Here is an 18,049-nt window from a genome sequence, read left to right as displayed (position 1 = left end):
TCAGGTTCGGTGCTGGTGGGTTATTCGCTAAAAAACAGAATTTATGAGAAATGGTAAGGAAGGCGTTCAGCTGAGAGTGTTTATGTGCTGTCGCCTTCCTCAAGGGTTTTGTTTTTCTTTGGACTCGTGTGAGTCGGCGGTAGAGGGACGGTGTCCCCGGCACATGTATTTTGGTTTGCGTTTTGTCCCGAGCTGCATCTCAAGGTTTTTATTTTCATGCCTGGTCTTTTTCTCGCCAGGTTGTATTTTATTTTTGTTTCTTGGTCTGTGACCATTTGTGCCCAGCTACTGGCACACATCCTGAGTTATTGGTTCGCCCTGTTAAGGGTTGTTTTCTGTTTCCCATAACCGTTTTTTGGGCTATTTCTGTTCCCCCTTTATAAGTTTTGTGTTTATTTCTTTTCCCGGGAGAAGTCCTCCCGTGGCTGTGTACCCCTACCTCTGTCTACTAGTCTAGAAGGGTTCTAGCATTGGTCGCCCTTGGGTCTCCGCCCCGCTCGCCACCTTACACTCATACCTACGGGCAATTTAGATTATCCAATCAGCCTAACCTGCATGTCTTTGGACTGTGGGAGGAAACCCATGCAGACACGGGGAGAACATGCAAACTCCGCACGGAGAGGCCCGGGCCGACCGGAATTCAAACCCAGGACCTCCTTGCTGTGAGGCGGCAGTGCTGCCCACTGCACTGATATTCATGATTTTAATTCTGTGTGAATAAGAGATGTCTGCTTGTGTAAATATCCCCTTTGAGAAAATTCGAGGGATGCAATGCTACATTTCTTCACTGAACTCAAACATGTTTTGGTAATAAGAATCCATCTCTGAATCCATGCCTGAAATATAATGGATGCATGTGCAAGTTAATTGTATCTGATATTCTCATGGATTTATGTTCATGCTGGTTTGTGCAATGTGATGGGTAAGGGGCTACATAATAATATTTCCTTATTCTTTTATGCTTGGAAATCACTTAAGGAAAATGCTTTGTATTTGCTGCTGTGGGTACAAAAATGATGATCAGTCAAAGTAAGAAATTATATCACAGTAAAATCTGATTCTGTGATTCAGTCCAGCAAAGCTGAGAGTGACTTTCACTGCATCTGAACAGAAACGGCTTTAATGACGTAAATGCTGATGTGTATATTGAGCTCAAATACCTCTGAAAGTAGTAGATCATTGCTCCACATGAACTGATACACTGTGTGATCCTGTGATGTTGTGGTACAGAAGTGTGTGTGGTTCAGCAGCAGCTCTGCTAGGGGTTCTGTGTGTGACACAGAGCAGCTCCTCTTCAGCACAGAGAGGTGTGTATTCACGGCTGTAGCTCATTGTGGCCCCCTACAGCCCTGCTGACAATAATGCTGTCCCAGATCAGTGGCTCCCCCCTCAGCACCTGCAGTAGGTCCCAGCTGCAGCAGTGCAGTCTCTGTGCAGTCTGACTGAGGGAGGTTTTTGTACGGCTCTGTATCACTGTGGAACGGGATGTACCCGTGCTGACAGTAATAATCTCCTGCATCTTCAGCCTGGACTCCAGTGATTTTCAGTGTAAACTGAGTCCCAGATCCACTCCCACTGAATCGATCAGGAATCCCAGACTCGCGATTTGTGGAATAATAAATCAGAAGTTTAGGAGCCTGGCCAGGTTTCTGCAGGTACCAGTGGAGGTAGCTGCTTACACTCTCACTGGCTGTACAGCTGATAGAGACAGTGTCTCCCTGCTGAACAGCCTGAGCAGCTGGACTCTGAGTCATAACTATATCAGCCATCGATTCTGGAAAAAAAAGACATGGTAATGAATGCCATTGCAAATATACATTGTCAAGCAATGTACGATATTTTGGTATATTTCACAAGACAACAACGGCAACTGTTGTGATCTGGCGGAAACAAATAAATAACCTTAGGTGATTTGCTTATAGTTAAAATAAGCAAAATCTCAAGTTAAAATGGACCCATCTGTCTCACCCTGTACAAGGAGCCCCAGTGTCACCAGCAGTAGAAAGACTGACATCATCATAATGCTGCCTGTGTCGGTGTCTGTGAAAGGACTAGACAGTCACTTATCAGTACTGGGGGTCTTAAAGTGTGTGGAGCAGTGAGGCAGGACAGGTATGCAAAGCCCCTTCCTCTACACAAATCCTGTCACACACAGTTAGAGGAGCTCTGATGTGTGAACAGCAGTGGGTCCACAGAGGGCTGGGACATGTGCACTATGCACTGGTATTTTTACATATTGTGATGTGGGGACTGGATGCCCTGCCCAGCTGTTCTTGTCTTTCTCTCTCTCTCCTGTCACCTCTCTTTCTTCCCAGTGTCTGCAGGAACATGAACAGCAGACGAAGGCCAGAGTGGAGCAGCTCAGATTTTCACTGCTTGACTTTAGAGTTTCTGAAATATGACCACAAGGCTCTGATGTAGCCCCCCCATGTCTCAGTTTCAACACAAGCGGGCAGCATTACACAGTTTCAATATCCCTAAATGTGTTTACATTGCAGGTTTTAATGCGATATATGTGCCATTGATTGAAGGTAACTAAAATATGCACTTTCCTTAAAATCAGGAGTTCTGTTGTGTGTAATTTCTCAGTGAGCAGTACATACATTTGGTCTATATTTAAATGCTAATCTGCATTGCTTCTGCATAAACAGTTTGGCAAGTTCAGCAATGAGTAATGTTAACTTGCCAAAGTCAAGCTGCTCAGGAAAAATGTAATGTACTCATCGTATGTGCTGTTACCCAGCACTACTTTACTGCAGTGCACAAACTGAGCAGCACAGCCACTGTGCTGGAGGCCTGTCCATCTTGTGCAGTTGACACAGAAAGGAAGCAGCAGCCTGCAGATGACCAAATAACCAGAGAGACTCTTGATGAGAACAACTGAACAACACAATCCCCCCTTTCTGATCAGCATTATGACCACTTACACACTGGCCTGTGGAGCTGCTGGTCACAGTCAGCAGCAGCATCAGGATTCAACACCAGATGGAAACTTCCACTTTCATATCAGTGGGATTATCTCAGTTGAGGTGGCCATAGGTTCATGGTAGATTATTCCACGGCAAGGAAAACAGCATCGTCATGAATACAGGCCCAGACACAGATAGCAAGGTGAAATTGAATGCCTGCAATAATGGATTTCATAGAGGTCAAATGAATGAGAATGTACAAATTATCTTTTGTACGTACCCCCATAACTGCAAGAGCCAAGTTTTCATGAAATCACTAAAGATTTACCAATTTTGAACTGTATCAAAATAATAAAATGTAATTTCAGTGATTAAGCAGCAAAGCCCAGAACGCAAGTAAGAGCAGCATTCTTCAGTTTAATGATTTGAACACGTTGTGCAAATAAATCATGATTTAAGACATCTAGAGACTCCTTATGTGTCCTGTAGTCACACATGCAGATCAGACTCATCTTCAGCTGAACAGGGTGATGTACTCCAGTGTTATGCCGGGGGGAACAGAGGAACCAAAAGCAGACACGGGTGCAGAAAATGGCAAGTTTACTTGCAGGTGAAGGGGCAGAGCATAGTCACAAAACAGGCCAAGGTCAAAAACCAGGGGGTCAGTCCAACAATGCAAAGGTACAGAAATGCACAACAACGAAAGAATAGTCCAGGGAAGCAGGCAGGGGTCAAAACCAGAAATCCAATCAACAGGGGTAAGGACTCAGGAACAAGGGGGCTAGAACTGGGGGAAGGCATAAAGGGGTCGGGAACAAAAAACTGGACAAGACGAACTAGCCGCGTACAACGGAAAAGGACAGGAATAAATACACAGGGGAATGAGACAAACTAGGCGGGGCATGGGAGTGAGGGCAGTCTAACAAATAAACATCAGGTGAGACACATGAAAGGGTAATAGGACAATAACGAGGGGTTAAACAAAAACGCGGACTGGATTCACAATGACACACATGTAATACAAACAGCTCCGGACTAGAGAGTAGACAATTGCAGAGAATCAGGAGATTCAGAGATAGAGAGACAGGTGCGAATACTTCGTTGAAACAAAGCAAGTAATCAGTGATAGAATAGGGAGGTAGAGTTACAGAACAGAATTAAAACTGGAGATGCGTTAGTAAGTTAGTTAAGTGATTTAAATTACAAATACCCAAAACTAGTGAATGTTAGTTTGTAAGTTTGACAAACATATTAGTGTGTTAGTATAATTAGTACTGTACAAATTCTATGTTAGTTGGGATTAGTATATTAGTGCTATGTACAAACATGAAATGGAGAGAAAGCAGGAAGTAAGGAATGCAAGATTGGAAAGAAGATTGAACCCCGGAACTACCGTAAACACCCGAATAGTGGGGCACGCAGACAAAGGAGTGACTGGACTAGTAAACATTCAGACTCAGACATCACAGGGGAAGACGAGTGCAAAGACTAATGAATGTAAACAGAACACCAGACATGAATATGAAAAATATTAAATTACAAGACTAAAGATAATAAACAATGATAAACTAACACACAGAACACAGGAACATAACATCCAGAGTTGCAGTCTTGCTGATGTTCATGATTTTAATCCTGTGTGAATCACACACAACTGGGACTTTTATATATCCTGTCCTAAAGAATTACAGATTAAAAATAAATTTTTTCTTGGAATACTAATCCAGAACAGAGTCCATGTCTGAAATAGAACATGTGCATGTGCAACTGCTTGATGTGGATAAATCCCTCATTTACTGACATGTGACTTTGTCATGCAGTTACATTCATTCCATTTTGTGCAAACTAAAATGATTAAAGGTGAGAAATCAGATCATGTTCATACATTAAATTGGGAGAATATTGCTGAGAAATGTTATTTGTATGACACAACCCCACAATGACTCTTTTCAACTATTTTTATAAAAATGATGATCAGGCAAATTAAATTATATTGCAGAAAATAGAAAAACCAATAGTCCTCTGATTTAGTGAAGCACAGCTGAGATGTGACCTGGATCTCATCTGAATAGAAACACCTTTACTGATATCAGTATTGAACTGGATATACCTATCCAAAACTAATCAATTTGTAATAAAACTCATTGCACCTCTGGGAGAAAGCACATATCCTCTGATTTTGGGTGAACTCAGAGCACCTGAGTGATCATTGCTCCTTGTGAACTGATATACGATGTGACTCCTGTGATGTTGTGCTACAGAAGTGTGTGTGGTTCAGCAGCAGCTCTGCTAGGGTTATATATATGGCACAGAGCAGCTCCTCTTCATTACAGAGAGGTGTGTATTCAGGGCTGTAGCTCATTGGTGCCCCCTATAGGCCAGCTGGCAATATGTCCCAGATCAGTGCCTCCCTCCTCAGCACCTGCAGTAGGTCCCAGCTGCAGCAGTGCAGTCTCTGTGCAGTCTGACTGAGGGATGTTTTTGTACGGCTCTGTATCACTGTGTGAACAAGCTGGAGCCCTGCTGACAGTAATAATCTCCTGCATCTTCAGCCTGGACTCCAGTGATTTTCAGTGTAAACTGAGTCCCAGATCCACTCCCACTGAACCGATCAGGAATCCCAGACTGCCGACTTGTGGACGAATAAATCAGAAGTTTAGGAACCTGACCAGGTTTCTGCAGGTACCAGGCGAGGTAGCTGCCCACACTCTGACTGGCTGTACACCTGATAGAGACAGTGTCTCCCTGCTGAACAGCCTGAGCAGCTGGACTCTGAGTCATAATTACATTTGCCATGGATTCTGGAAAACAAAACATGAAAATGAATGCCAATGCAAATTATTATTATGAAGCAATTTACAATATTCTGGTTAATTTGACCAGAAAACAATATCAACTTATAAACAAGAAAATTATAACCAAATATAACCAAAATCTCAAGTTAAAATGGATCACCTTGTACAAGGAGCCCCAGTGTCACCAGCAGTAGAAAGACTGACATCATCATAATGCTGCCTGTGTCAGTGTCTGTGAAAGGACTGGACAGTCACTGATCAGTACTGGGGGTCTTAAAGTGTGTGGAGCAGTGAGGCAGGACAGGTATGCAAAGCCCCTTCCTCTATACAAATCCTGTCACACACAGTTAGAGGAGCTCTGATGTGTGAACAGCAGTGCGTCTATAGAGGGCTGAGACATGTGCACTATTCACTGCGATCTTTACAGATTGTGATATTATTATCATTTCATCACAGCCATAAGTGTGACTTTTTAAAACAGTCTTTTTCCCATCTATCACAGTTTGGGATGACAAATCATGTCTTGCGACATTGGCTCAGGTGGTAAGAGCTGTCGTCTGGCAGTTGGAGGGTTACCAGTTCGATCCCACCCTGGGTGTGTTGTAGTATCCCTGAGAAAGACACCTAACCCCCAAATGCCCCTAACAAATTTGTTGATGCCTTGCATGACAGCCAATTGCTTTTGGTATATGAGTGTCAGTGTGTTTATGAATGGGTGAATGTGTAGCATCAATTGTAAAGAGCTTTGGGTGAAGGCACTGTACAATTCACAGTCAGCAGCAGCACCGTCAGGATTCAACACCAGATGGAAACTTCCACTTTAATTTCAATTATATTATCTCAGTTGAGGTGGCCATTGGTTCATGATTGATTTTTTTAAAGCAGTATTCTAAGTAGGTTGTCCATGTTCCTCAGTGCCTCTGGGATGTGGAAATAGCAGGAATCTGTGACAGCGTCCAAAGAGGAGGTGAAGCGCTCATCTGCTCATGTCTCACTGCTACACCTGCCACAGTCTCATCATTTATCATTTCTTCTGAATCTATGAGCATTGGTCACAGAATGTGTACTGAAACATATTTAATATTAATGATTCAAACTTAATGAAGGGAATACCCTACCCACTTAAGATGATCAGCTTTCAGAACACCTTCTTAATTGTAGTTCCAACATTCTCCAGCAGGTGACTTGATAACACTACACAGTCAGTGGGATCAACGATCCACAAAACTGCAGGTTTTTGTACAGCCAATTCATCAGACTCAATCACTGTGGTGGACTTTCGGTGGCGGGACCAAACTGGAAATCGGCAGTAAGTGGCTACACAACAAGGCTTTTAAACATTTTCCGCAAAATGAAGATTTTACCAGCTGTAATATGTTCATACAAAAATATATATAACATTCTAAATTCCACATGCATCTCATTCTTTCGTCTGTACTTCAGCTACACAGCAAAATAAGTCTATTCACGTGAATATCTCAGTAGATTAGATTAATTACTTTTGCGTAGTATAAGCTTTATACAAACCAAAGGGCATGTAACACATTTTACGCATGGTTGCCATATTTGAAAAGCTGGCTGAAATCAGTAAGAATTGGAAAAGGTGAAGGAAGCCTGTGTTTCTCGAGTATGAGGTTTTTGTACGGCTGGTGAATGAGTCTGTATCACTGTGGTGGACTTTCGGTGGCGGAACGAAAGTGTCAGTTGGACGTAAGTAATTTCTTTTTGATTCATCCATATCGATCCTTTTGCTTTCTTTTTTAATTTGCTGTATTTTTCCGGCGTTAGATCGAAAATAAAAATGCGAATAATTATATTGATGCGTTGAAAAAATATTAGTAAGACTGGCTACAGATTTCAAATTATTCTCAATATAGCCCACTTTTACTTCAGACAGTCTTTATTGTGTTTGATGTATGGATTCCATAACTTTGGTATTTTGTGCTCGAGATGAAGTAATTTAATTGCACTGGCTCACTTAGCGTCCCAAAGAACACAGCGGCTCTGTAGGATTTTGAACAATTAGCCTCCGCATCTGTGTAGCCAAATGTTATTTATGGCACGGTCTGCGGAACAAATACAATGTCGTTGTATCTTTAATTAAGAAATTGAAATATACAAATATTTAATGAAATGTCCCATTATTATTTCATCGACATACTGTGGCCGGATTATTCGTGATACAATTTATGGTTTTATTTCTGATTAAATCCGTCCGTCTTACATTGTGTTATTTAGGATATTTATGATTATCAGATGATCATATTATTATATGAACAACATATGTATTACATTGCATTAAATCTACATTAAATCCCAGGCTCATATCGTAAGATTCTTTAACCTACGGCATAGCCTATAACGGTGGTTTGAAATCTAAAGATGAAAATAAATGTATTCAACATTTCCATTTAATTCATTTCTGTCGGGGCAACTCACATATTTAAATAAACGTATTTATGTTCAAGTAAATGATTATAGGTTTGGAGCTACCATGCACTATCCTATACAGCGTAAAGGGAGCAAAATACATCTCTCTAATAAGCAGGGGTGTCCTGGAACCCCCAAGTAACTAGAAACAGATCCAAACAACTGGTGTAGCTGGATGGTGGATGGTGAGCTGGGGTGGTGACGAAATGAGTTGTGTTAATGTGATTAGAGGATCATGGACGTGAATGCGATCGCTGAAGCTGACTGTTGGTCAGCTGTGGTAGAGTTCCCTGACTGAATTTGCTCTGCGCATTCCATGCGCGTTGCTCATTTCGACGGTCAGTAGTTATTTTGCTGACGTTTTTTATCTAAAGCGACTTACAATTTCTGCCACTAAGCAATATGTTTCATGAAAATTCTTCATTTTATTGTTAGAGTGCATTTTAGTTCATGAATGAGAAGGAAAACGAAGGAAACCTCATGAAATGTGGTGAATTCATTCGGTTTTCAGTGTACAATACAATTATGTATTATCCATTTTTTATGCAGTAGTGCTTTTCGTGTATTTTTAGAATAATGTGACTACAGCAACAGGACACAGGTCAAGCTGTTAAAGAGTTTCATCAGTTCATCAGTAATAATAATAATAATAATAATAATAATAATAATAATTGAACACAAGTGGATTGAACATTTAACAATGTCAGTGCGTTTCATAGTACACAGTGTGACACAAATATGGAAAAACTCACTTCAGCCCCTGCCAATGTGTGACAGCTCATATTCTCTGTATCTCATTATTGTGAGGACAGGATGATTGACACATGGGGCTGTGTCCACTCTCTGACCTCACTTCTCTGCTGTGTCTCCCAGGTGACACAGTTCCCGCCCTCACAGTCCTGCCCCCCTCCAGTGTGAAGATAGAGAAGGGAAAGGCCACACTGGTGTGTCTGGCCAACAAGGGCTTCCCCTCAGACTGGACTCTGCGCTGGAAAGTGGACGGTGCCAGCAGGAGCTCGGGCGTGGCCGGGAGCGTGGGGGTCCTGGGGAAGGACGGTCTGTACAGCTGGAGCAGCTCCCTGACTCTCAGTGAGGAAGACTGGATGAAGGCAGGGTCACTGACCTGTGAGGCCACAAAGGGCTCCCTGTCTGCCCCCCCTCAGACACTGAGCAGAGCCCACTGTTCTTAGTAGGCCGGGTGGAGGCCCAGCTCACACACTGTGATCACACTGTTTTTACCCTGTTCTGCTCCTTACTGCTGTCACACTGAGCTGAGCCTGTGTGTGAATCCTTCCTCCAGCCTGAGCTTTCAGTGCTAATATCTGACATGTGCTCTGCTTGTGTTCTTCAGCAATATGCAAACATGCATTCTTATTTGTGTTTGTGTGATTTTGGCAATAGCTGTTAAATCAACATCATTGACATAATAAAGATTATTTGAAGAGATGCTGTTTCAGTGACTGTTATTATAAAAAATAGACTTTTCTGATTCTGGTAATCCTATTGTTCTTGGGCAAAATCAGCACTGATTCCTTTACGTCAGCCCTTTCTCTGATGAATTCACACTCTTGCTGAAAATATTTTAACAATACACCCAAGAATAAACAGTTTTTCAATGGAGCAAAAGATGACACAAACTGACAAAGAAGAGACATGTATGAACCAATGGTATGAATGGGAATGGATAGTCATCACTGGATTGGTGAAGCATAGTTGATATAAACTTCATGGAGGAGAATGTGTATTGCACACATGAATGAATGCTATCTAGTGTTCATTTATTTTCTTATTTAATTTCCTTCACAATTATTTCTATATCCAAATATAATTATTAGAGAACATCTATAAAAATATAGTTATGTAAAGAATAGGGTTTCACTCCACACTTACAGCCATTCATTGTGTATTATTTATGCAGAACATTATAATTATTCTTAGATAAAAGCAGGTGATAAAGTCTTTATATGTGAACATGTGACCGTGCTGAGAGAGCAACATCCTCTCCTAACCATGAGTTGATGTTGGTGCAGTACTCTGTGGCTCCTAACAGTGGAGGAGCTGCTTGTGTGAGAGTGTGTGTGGCTCCTAACAGTGCAGGAGCTGCTTGTGTAAGAGTGTGTGTGGCTCCTAACAGTGCAGAAGCTGCTTGTGTAAGAGTGTGTGTGGCTCCTAACAGTGCAGGAGCTGCTTGTGTGAGAGTGTGTGTGGCTCCTAACAGTGCAGGAGCTGCTTGTGTGAGAGTGTGTGTGGCTCCTAACAGTGCAGGAGCTGCTTGTGTAAGAGTGTGTGTGGCTCCTAACAGTGCAGGAGCTGCTTGTGTAAGAGTGTGTGTGGCTCCTAACAGTGCAGGAGCTGCTTGTGTAAGAGTGTGTGTGGCTCCTAACGGTGCAGGAGCTGCTTGTGTGAGAGTGTGTGTGGCTCCTAACAGTGCAGGAGCTGCTTGTGTGAGAGTGTGTGTGGCTCCTAACAGTGCAGGAGCTGCTTGTGTAAGAGTGTGTGTGGCTCTCAGTATGTGTGAGCAGCAGCTCTGCAGCTTCACCAGCTCCTACACCAGCAGCACTGATCATGGGAGTGGAGTCAGGAGCTCTACAGAGACACCCTCAAACGGACCAGAACACAACTCCAGCTCTGTACAGTCTTTGTGTTCTGACCCAGCTTCTCAGGAGCAGCTGATATGGCCTGGTTTATAGTGGACTCAGAGACTAGATAAGAGAGTGTGTGACATAACTGATCTGGAGTCAGTTAAGGAGGGGCAGCCCCAGCTCTGGGGGCCTGCTGACAGGAGCAGTGATGTGTGCAGTGGGCTCAGAGCAGTTCTGTACAGCAGGATGTGTGCTCAGCTCACACTAACCCCCTGGGGACGGCCCAGACACCTGGCCACAGTGCTGCTCTATTCTGAGATTGAGTCAGTCCCACTGAGGGACAGCAGAACCAGCCTGCCCCGCCCTGCACATGCAAATGTGAGTTTCACCCCCACAGCTCACAGTTTCTCAGCCCAAAATACCCAGCACTGAGACAGCTGTTTGAAGGAGGTGGAGGGGTCATTTCTGTAGTGAGGTGAGAAGGGGATGTGCTTTCCCCTTACAAATGTTTTAGCATTCATTTTTACCTGGAAAGAGTTTTTCTAACCAATAAAATAATGTTTCCTAGAAAGAGATTTTAGAGCTCAGTGATTTCATAATTTCATAATTCATGTCCTTATTTAATGAGCACATAATTGCTGTTTGGTGCTGCATCAAACCAACTTTATAGCATCAAAAGCATATGATTATAAACACAATACACACATACAGAGTTCAACATTGAATTCAAGAAGAAAGTACATTTCTTCAATAAAGACAAGTTCATGATTTATACAGTAACGAAACACAAAAATGGATTAAACTAATAGAGGTTTCTGGTATGCAATCATAATAAAACATAAGTACATAACATATGTTCGCATGAAGTTGATAATATTTCCATCCGCACTTTGTATTGTACAAAAAGTATTATATGATTTTAAAATATGATACATATTATTTAAATATAGACTTGGCTGTGATAGAGTTCTGCTTCAGTCACCTCAGTGTTTTAATTATGATTTCAAATATGAAATGTAATCCAATGTGTTCCTCTACACAAATATCCATGTGCATTTTTTTTTCCTTGAAAGGGCTTTTGAGGATGTTGGGTTGTGTTTATTGTTTCAGTGAAAATACATCAGTATCTCCAGAGAAGGCCTTCATTGGTTGTGTGCTAGAGAGGTGTATTAGAGAGGGAAGACTGAACAGTGAATGAACCCCAGAGTAGAATTACACAGGAGTCACTTCCCTGAAACAGTCCATATATGGTAGGGTGACAAAAACGTTAGGTTGATTGACAGCTATATCCAGAAACATGCCTTATCTGAAATATAAATACAGTATGTCAATGAAACAAGTCAATAACTTTGATGTCTGAATATAAGCACATTAATACAGTAGAAGTCAGACATACTGTAAGTGCAAGCCAAAGTCAGCACTAATATTATTATCTTGAACAACTCCACATGCATGTATGTTATGTTAGATAAAAGAACATGGCTCATATTGACTTTAAAACTACTGCTGCCAAGATATGCAAAAAAAAAAAAAAAAAACAGATCATGGACATACACAAAGGTTTCCTCTCATGACTGCCCGGAAAGTCCAAGAACTCTGAATCTGACCAGCCAATCACAAGCCATCTTTGAAAGACATGCTATATAGTGCTTTTATCCAAACACAATCCATGTTCATCCTTAATCCTTGAACTAAATCATTACACTTTTATTACAATACAGCAGTAACTGTAGATATTGTGGGTTTATGAAGAGAGTGATGAAGTAATCACTCTCTGTATGATGTGTGTAAGACTCACATGCAGCCAGCAGTTACTAATGTCCGTTTTACACTGAACCAGCTGAACAGCTCAGACACTGAATCTACCGGCTCACATTGTGCACTCGGCACAGGCAGACTGCTGCCGAACAACCAACCAGAGGAGTCACTTTGCCTGGGTGAGAAAGAGACAACTGAGCTGAATGAAGCCCCCCCTCCTATGGTGACCATACTGATAATGACATGTTTACTGTTTCACACAGCTGGGCACTGCTGCCACTGCCATGGTCAGGGTTGTATATCAGACTGTAGTTTGTGCTCTTTTATTCTGGTGTTGGAGGATCAGATCAGAAGCAGCAGTGATGCTCTGGTAGGTCAGGGTGTGAAACAGCAGCCTGTGTAATGTGTGCTGGGAGAGCTCTGGACTGAGTGACTTCACTGTTCTGGACTGCTTGCTGTTCACTGCTGCTGGGTTATGTGACGTCTCGTGAGGAACTCTTGTACAATTAATTAATTTTCGAATGGGACAGTTCATGTCAGAGCACTGCTTCCAAACAAATACAAAAATGTACTTTGCCCAGGGAGTGATTGTGAAGCAAAGGCATTTTAAATTATTTTCAATAACATTTCTAATGAATGGTTTGTATACAATGTAATTATATTGGAGTGGCATTTTTCATTATAGATGATGAGAAATTGTATCATAACCGACAGAAGCTCATTCTTTTAGAGCAGTAGTGTCTCAGATCAGTGGCTCCCTCCTCAGCACCTGCAGTAGGTCCCAGCTGCAGCAGTGCAGTCTCTGTGCAGTCTGACTGAGGGAGGTTTTTGTACGGCTCTGTATCACTGTGTGAGTGGATAGCTGCTGTACTGCTGACAGTAATAATCTCCTGCATCTTCAGCCTGGACTCCAGTGATTTTCAGTGTAAACTGAGTCCCAGATCCACTCCCACTGAATCGATCAGGAATCCCAGACAGGCGACTTGTGGAAGCATAGATCAGAAGTTTAGGAGCCTGACCAGGTTTCTGCAGGTACCAGGTGAGAGCTACACTCTGACTGGCTGTACAGCTGATAGAGACAGTGTCTCCCTGCTGAACAGCCTGAGCAGCTGGATTCTGAGTCATAACTATATCTGCCATGGATTCTGGAAAACAAAACATGAAAATGAATGCCAATGCAAATAAATATTGTCAAGCAATGTACATTATTCTGGTTACTTTAACCAGACAACAATGGCAACTGTTGTGAAAACAGTGTTGTGATAATTAAACAAAGGAATTATAACCAACTATAACCAAATTATAATTTATGACTATTACCAAAATCTCCAGTTAAAATATATGCATCTGTCTCACCCTGTACCAGGAGCCCCAGTGTCACCAGCAGTAGAAAGACTGACATCATCATAATGCTGCCTGTGTCAGTGTCTGTGTAAGGACTGGACAGTCACTGATCAAGTACTGGGGGTCTTAAAGTGTGTGGAGCAGTGAGGCAGGACAGATATGCAAAGCCCCTTCCTCTATACAAATCCTGTCACACACAGTTAGAGGAGCTCTGATGTGTGAACAGAAGCGGGACAAGTGTACTGTACTATTCACTGCTATTTTTATGTAGACAAACTTCCCAGTTTTAATGTGACTGTTTCTGATGTTTTATTGCACATTTTTATTATTTTAGTTGATGACTGACTGAACAGGTGCTAAGATTATATTGTAGAAAATATAAAATAACTTATTTGGTGTTCCGGTGGCAGGTTCTAACACAAAAAAACTAAACAAAAGAGCCAGGCATCTATAATGAAACAATGTATTTACATGACAATTAATGTAAAAATCAAATGTTGCACTATTGTGTTTCCTGATTTCTGTGCAAATGTTTTCTTTCTCTGTATTTCATGGAGTCATGTTTAGACAACTGGCTAAGAAGTGGCTGCTGTCTAAGAAATTGGGAAACAGAGGTCACCATAGAAAACATATTACATGTTTTATCCCAGGTTTTGTGCTAATCTGTAGTTCCTCCTTCAATGCTAGAGCATACAGAAAGAATGCTCTTCCCCACATGTAGCCAGCAGTTACTAATGTCCATTTTACACTGAACCAGCTGAACAGCTCAGACTCTGAATCTGCCGGCTCACATTGTGCACTCGGCACAGGCAGACTGCTGCCGAACAACCAACCAGAGGAGTCACTTTGCCTGGGTGAGAAAGAGACAACTGAGCTGAATGAAGCCCCCCCTCCTATGGTGACCATACTGATAATGACATGTTTACTGTTTCACACAGCTGGGCACTGCTGCCACTGCCATGGTCAGGGTTGTATATCAGACTGTAGTTTGTGCTCTTTTATTCTGGTGTTGGAGGATCAGATCAGAAGCAGCAGTGATGCTCTGGCAGGTCAGGGTGTGAAACAGCAGCCTGTGTAATGTGTGCTGGGAGAGCTCTGGACTGAGTGACTCCACTGTTCTGGACTGCTTGCTGTTCACTGCTGCTGGGTTATGTGACGTCTCGTGAGGAACTCTTGTACAATTAATTAATTTTCGAATGGGACAGTTCATGTCAGAGCACTGCTTCCAAACAAATACAAAAATGTACTTTGCCCAGGGAGTGATTGTGAAGCAAAGGCATTTTAAATTATTTTCAATAACATTTCTAATGAATGGTTTGTATACAATGTAATTATATTGGAGTGGCATTTTTCATTATAGATGATGAGAAATTGTATCATAACCGACAGAAGCTCATTCTTTTAGAGCAGTAGTGTCTCAGATCAGTGGCTCCCTCCTCAGCACCTGCAGTAGGTCCCAGCTGCAGCAGTGCAGTCTCTGTGCAGTCTGACTGAGGGAGGTTTTTGTACGGCTCTGTATCACTGTGTGAGTGGATAGCTGCTGTACTGCTGACAGTAATAATCTCCTGCATCTTCAGCCTGGACTCCAGTGATTTTCAGTGTAAACTGAGTCCCAGATCCACTCCCACTGAATCGATCAGGAATCCCAGACAGGCGACTTGTGGAAGCATAGATCAGAAGTTTAGGAGCCTGACCAGGTTTCTGCAGGTACCAGGTGAGAGCTACACTCTGACTGGCTGTACAGCTGATAGAGACAGTGTCTCCCTGCTGAACAGCCTGAGCAGCTGGATTCTGAGTCATAACTATATCTGCCATGGATTCTGGAAAACAAAACATGAAAATGAATGCCAATGCAAATAAATATTGTCAAGCAATGTACATTATTCTGGTTACTTTAACCAGACAACAATGGCAACTGTTGTGAAAACAGTGTTGTGATAATTAAACAAAGGAATTATAACCAACTATAACCAAATTATAATTTATGACTATTACCAAAATCTCCAGTTAAAATATATGCATCTGTCTCACCCTGTACCAGGAGCCCCAGTGTCACCAGCAGTAGAAAGACTGACATCATCATAATGCTGCCTGTGTCAGTGTCTGTGAAAGGACTGGACAGTCACTGATCAAGTACTGGGGGTCTTAAAGTGTGTGGAGCAGTGAGGCAGGACAGATATGCAAAGCCCCTTCCTCTATACAAATCCTGTCACACACAGTTAGAGGAGCTCTGATGTGTGAACAGAAGCGGGACAAGTGTACTGTACTATTCACTGCTATTTTTATGTAGACAAACTTCCCAGTTTTAATGTGACTGTTTCTGATGTTTTATTGCACATTTTTATTATTTTAGTTGATGACTGACTGAACAGGTGCTAAGATTATATTGTAGAAAATATAAAATAACTTATTTGGTGTTCCGGTGGCAGGTTCTAACACAAAAAAACTAAACAAAAGAGCCAGGCATCTATAATGAAACAATGTATTTACATGACAATTAATGTAAAAATCAAATGTTGCACTATTGTGTTTCCTGATTTCTGTGCAAATGTTTTCTTTCTCTGTATTTCATGGAGTCATGTTTAGACAACTGGCTAAGAAGTGGCTGCTGTCTAAGAAATTGGGAAACAGAGGTCACCATAGAAAACATATTACATGTTTTATCCCAGGTTTTGTGCTAATCTGTAGTTCCTCCTTCAATGCTAGAGCATACAGAAAGAATGCTCTTCCCCACATGTAGCCAGCAGTTACTAATGTCCATTTTACACTGAACCAGCTGAACAGCTCAGACTCTGAATCTGCCAGCTCACATTGTGCACTCGGCACAGGCAGACTGCTGCCGAACAACCAACCAGAGGAGTCACTTTGCCTGGGTGAGAAAGAGACAACTGAGCTGAATGAAGCCCCCCCTCCTATGGTGACCATACTGAGAATGACATGTTTACTGTTTCACACAGCTGGGCACTGCTGACACTGCCATGGTCAGGGTTGTATATCAGACTGTAGTTTGTGCTCTTTTATTCTGGTGTTGGAGGATCAGATCAGAAGCAGCAGTGATGCTCTGGCAGGTCAGGGTGTGAAACAGCAGCCTGTGTAATGTGTGCTGGGAGAGCTCTGGACTGAGTGACTCCACTGTTCTGGACTGCTTGCTGTTCACTGCTGCTGGGTTATGTGATGTCTCGTGATGAACTCATGTACAATTCATTCATTCATGAATGGGACATGAAACTGCTTCCAAACAAATATAAAAATGTACTTTGCCAAGGGAGTGATTGTGAAGTCATTTGAAATTATTTAAAATAACATTTCTAGTTAAAGGTTTATATACAACGTAATTAAATTTGAGTGGCATTTTTCATTATAGAGGTGTATTAGAGAGGAGAGACTGAACAGTGAAATAAACCCAGTGTAGAATTTACACAGGAGTCACTTCCCTGAAACGGTCCATGTATGGTAGGGTGACAAACTATTTAGGTTAATTGACAGCTATATCCAGAAACATGCCTTGTCCGAAATATACATTTGTAAATGAAACAAGTCAATAACTTTGATGTCTGAATATAAGCACATTAATACAGTAGAAGTCAGACATACTGTTAGTGCAAGCCAAAGTGAGCACTAATATGATTATCTTGAACAACTCCATATGCTTGTATGTTATGTTAGATAAAAGAACATGTGTCGAGGACCCGGCCCTAGGCCCGCCTGATGAGAGATTGACAGGAGGATGGGTTAGGCAGGAATGCATTGTTAACCCCTCGCACACGCCATTGAGGTGGTAGTAAGAACGCCCGTAAGAGGAAAAATATGCAGTTCAGAGCTAATGAGCAGCCCTAATTGTCAGCAGAGGAGTCTGAAGTCGGGGGACTTAGATTTAGAGTACTAAGGAGCAAGGTTAAAGGTCTGACTGAGGCCATGCATAGAATGAGTTCCAGCATGACCTTGGAGGAGATTCAACATGCTGAGCGAGCAGTCGGGGAATACCCCAACCCTACAGGGGAGGAGCATAATGCCTGGTTAAAGCAAAAAGATGAGGAAAACAATATAGATGATGGGGAAATGATAATCTGATCATTCATTGGATAGATTCAAAGGACCGACTGTAGAGGAGTTGGGTGATGAATTACACTTGGCTATTAATTGGATGTCCTTTGTAGATTTCTTAAGGCGCAACAAGAAAGTGCACCTGAAGAATGTATTGAGATGGTGGAAACTCCCTATTGGAGAGGTA

At 42.0% G+C, this 18,049-nt stretch overlaps 1 gene segment (V, D, J or C); it reads left to right on the top strand.

Moving 5' to 3' along the window:
- Window positions 1-6,831: 6,831 nt before the first annotated feature.
- The window catches only part of LOC133137701 (immunoglobulin kappa constant-like), a 35,332-nt gene continuing 24,114 nt past the window's right edge, over window positions 6,832-18,049 (top strand). The window contains 2 exon segments of the C gene segment in view: window positions 6,832-6,884; window positions 7,314-7,414. Coding sequence covers window positions 6,832-6,884; window positions 7,314-7,414 — 154 coding nt within the window.

This window comes from Conger conger, chromosome 9, assembly GCF_963514075.1.
Source record: "Conger conger chromosome 9, fConCon1.1, whole genome shotgun sequence".
Classification (NCBI taxonomy): Eukaryota; Metazoa; Chordata; class Actinopteri; order Anguilliformes; family Congridae; genus Conger; species Conger conger.
The sequence above is the reverse complement of the archived record's forward strand: the minus strand, read 5'-3'. Positions and strand labels throughout refer to the sequence as shown.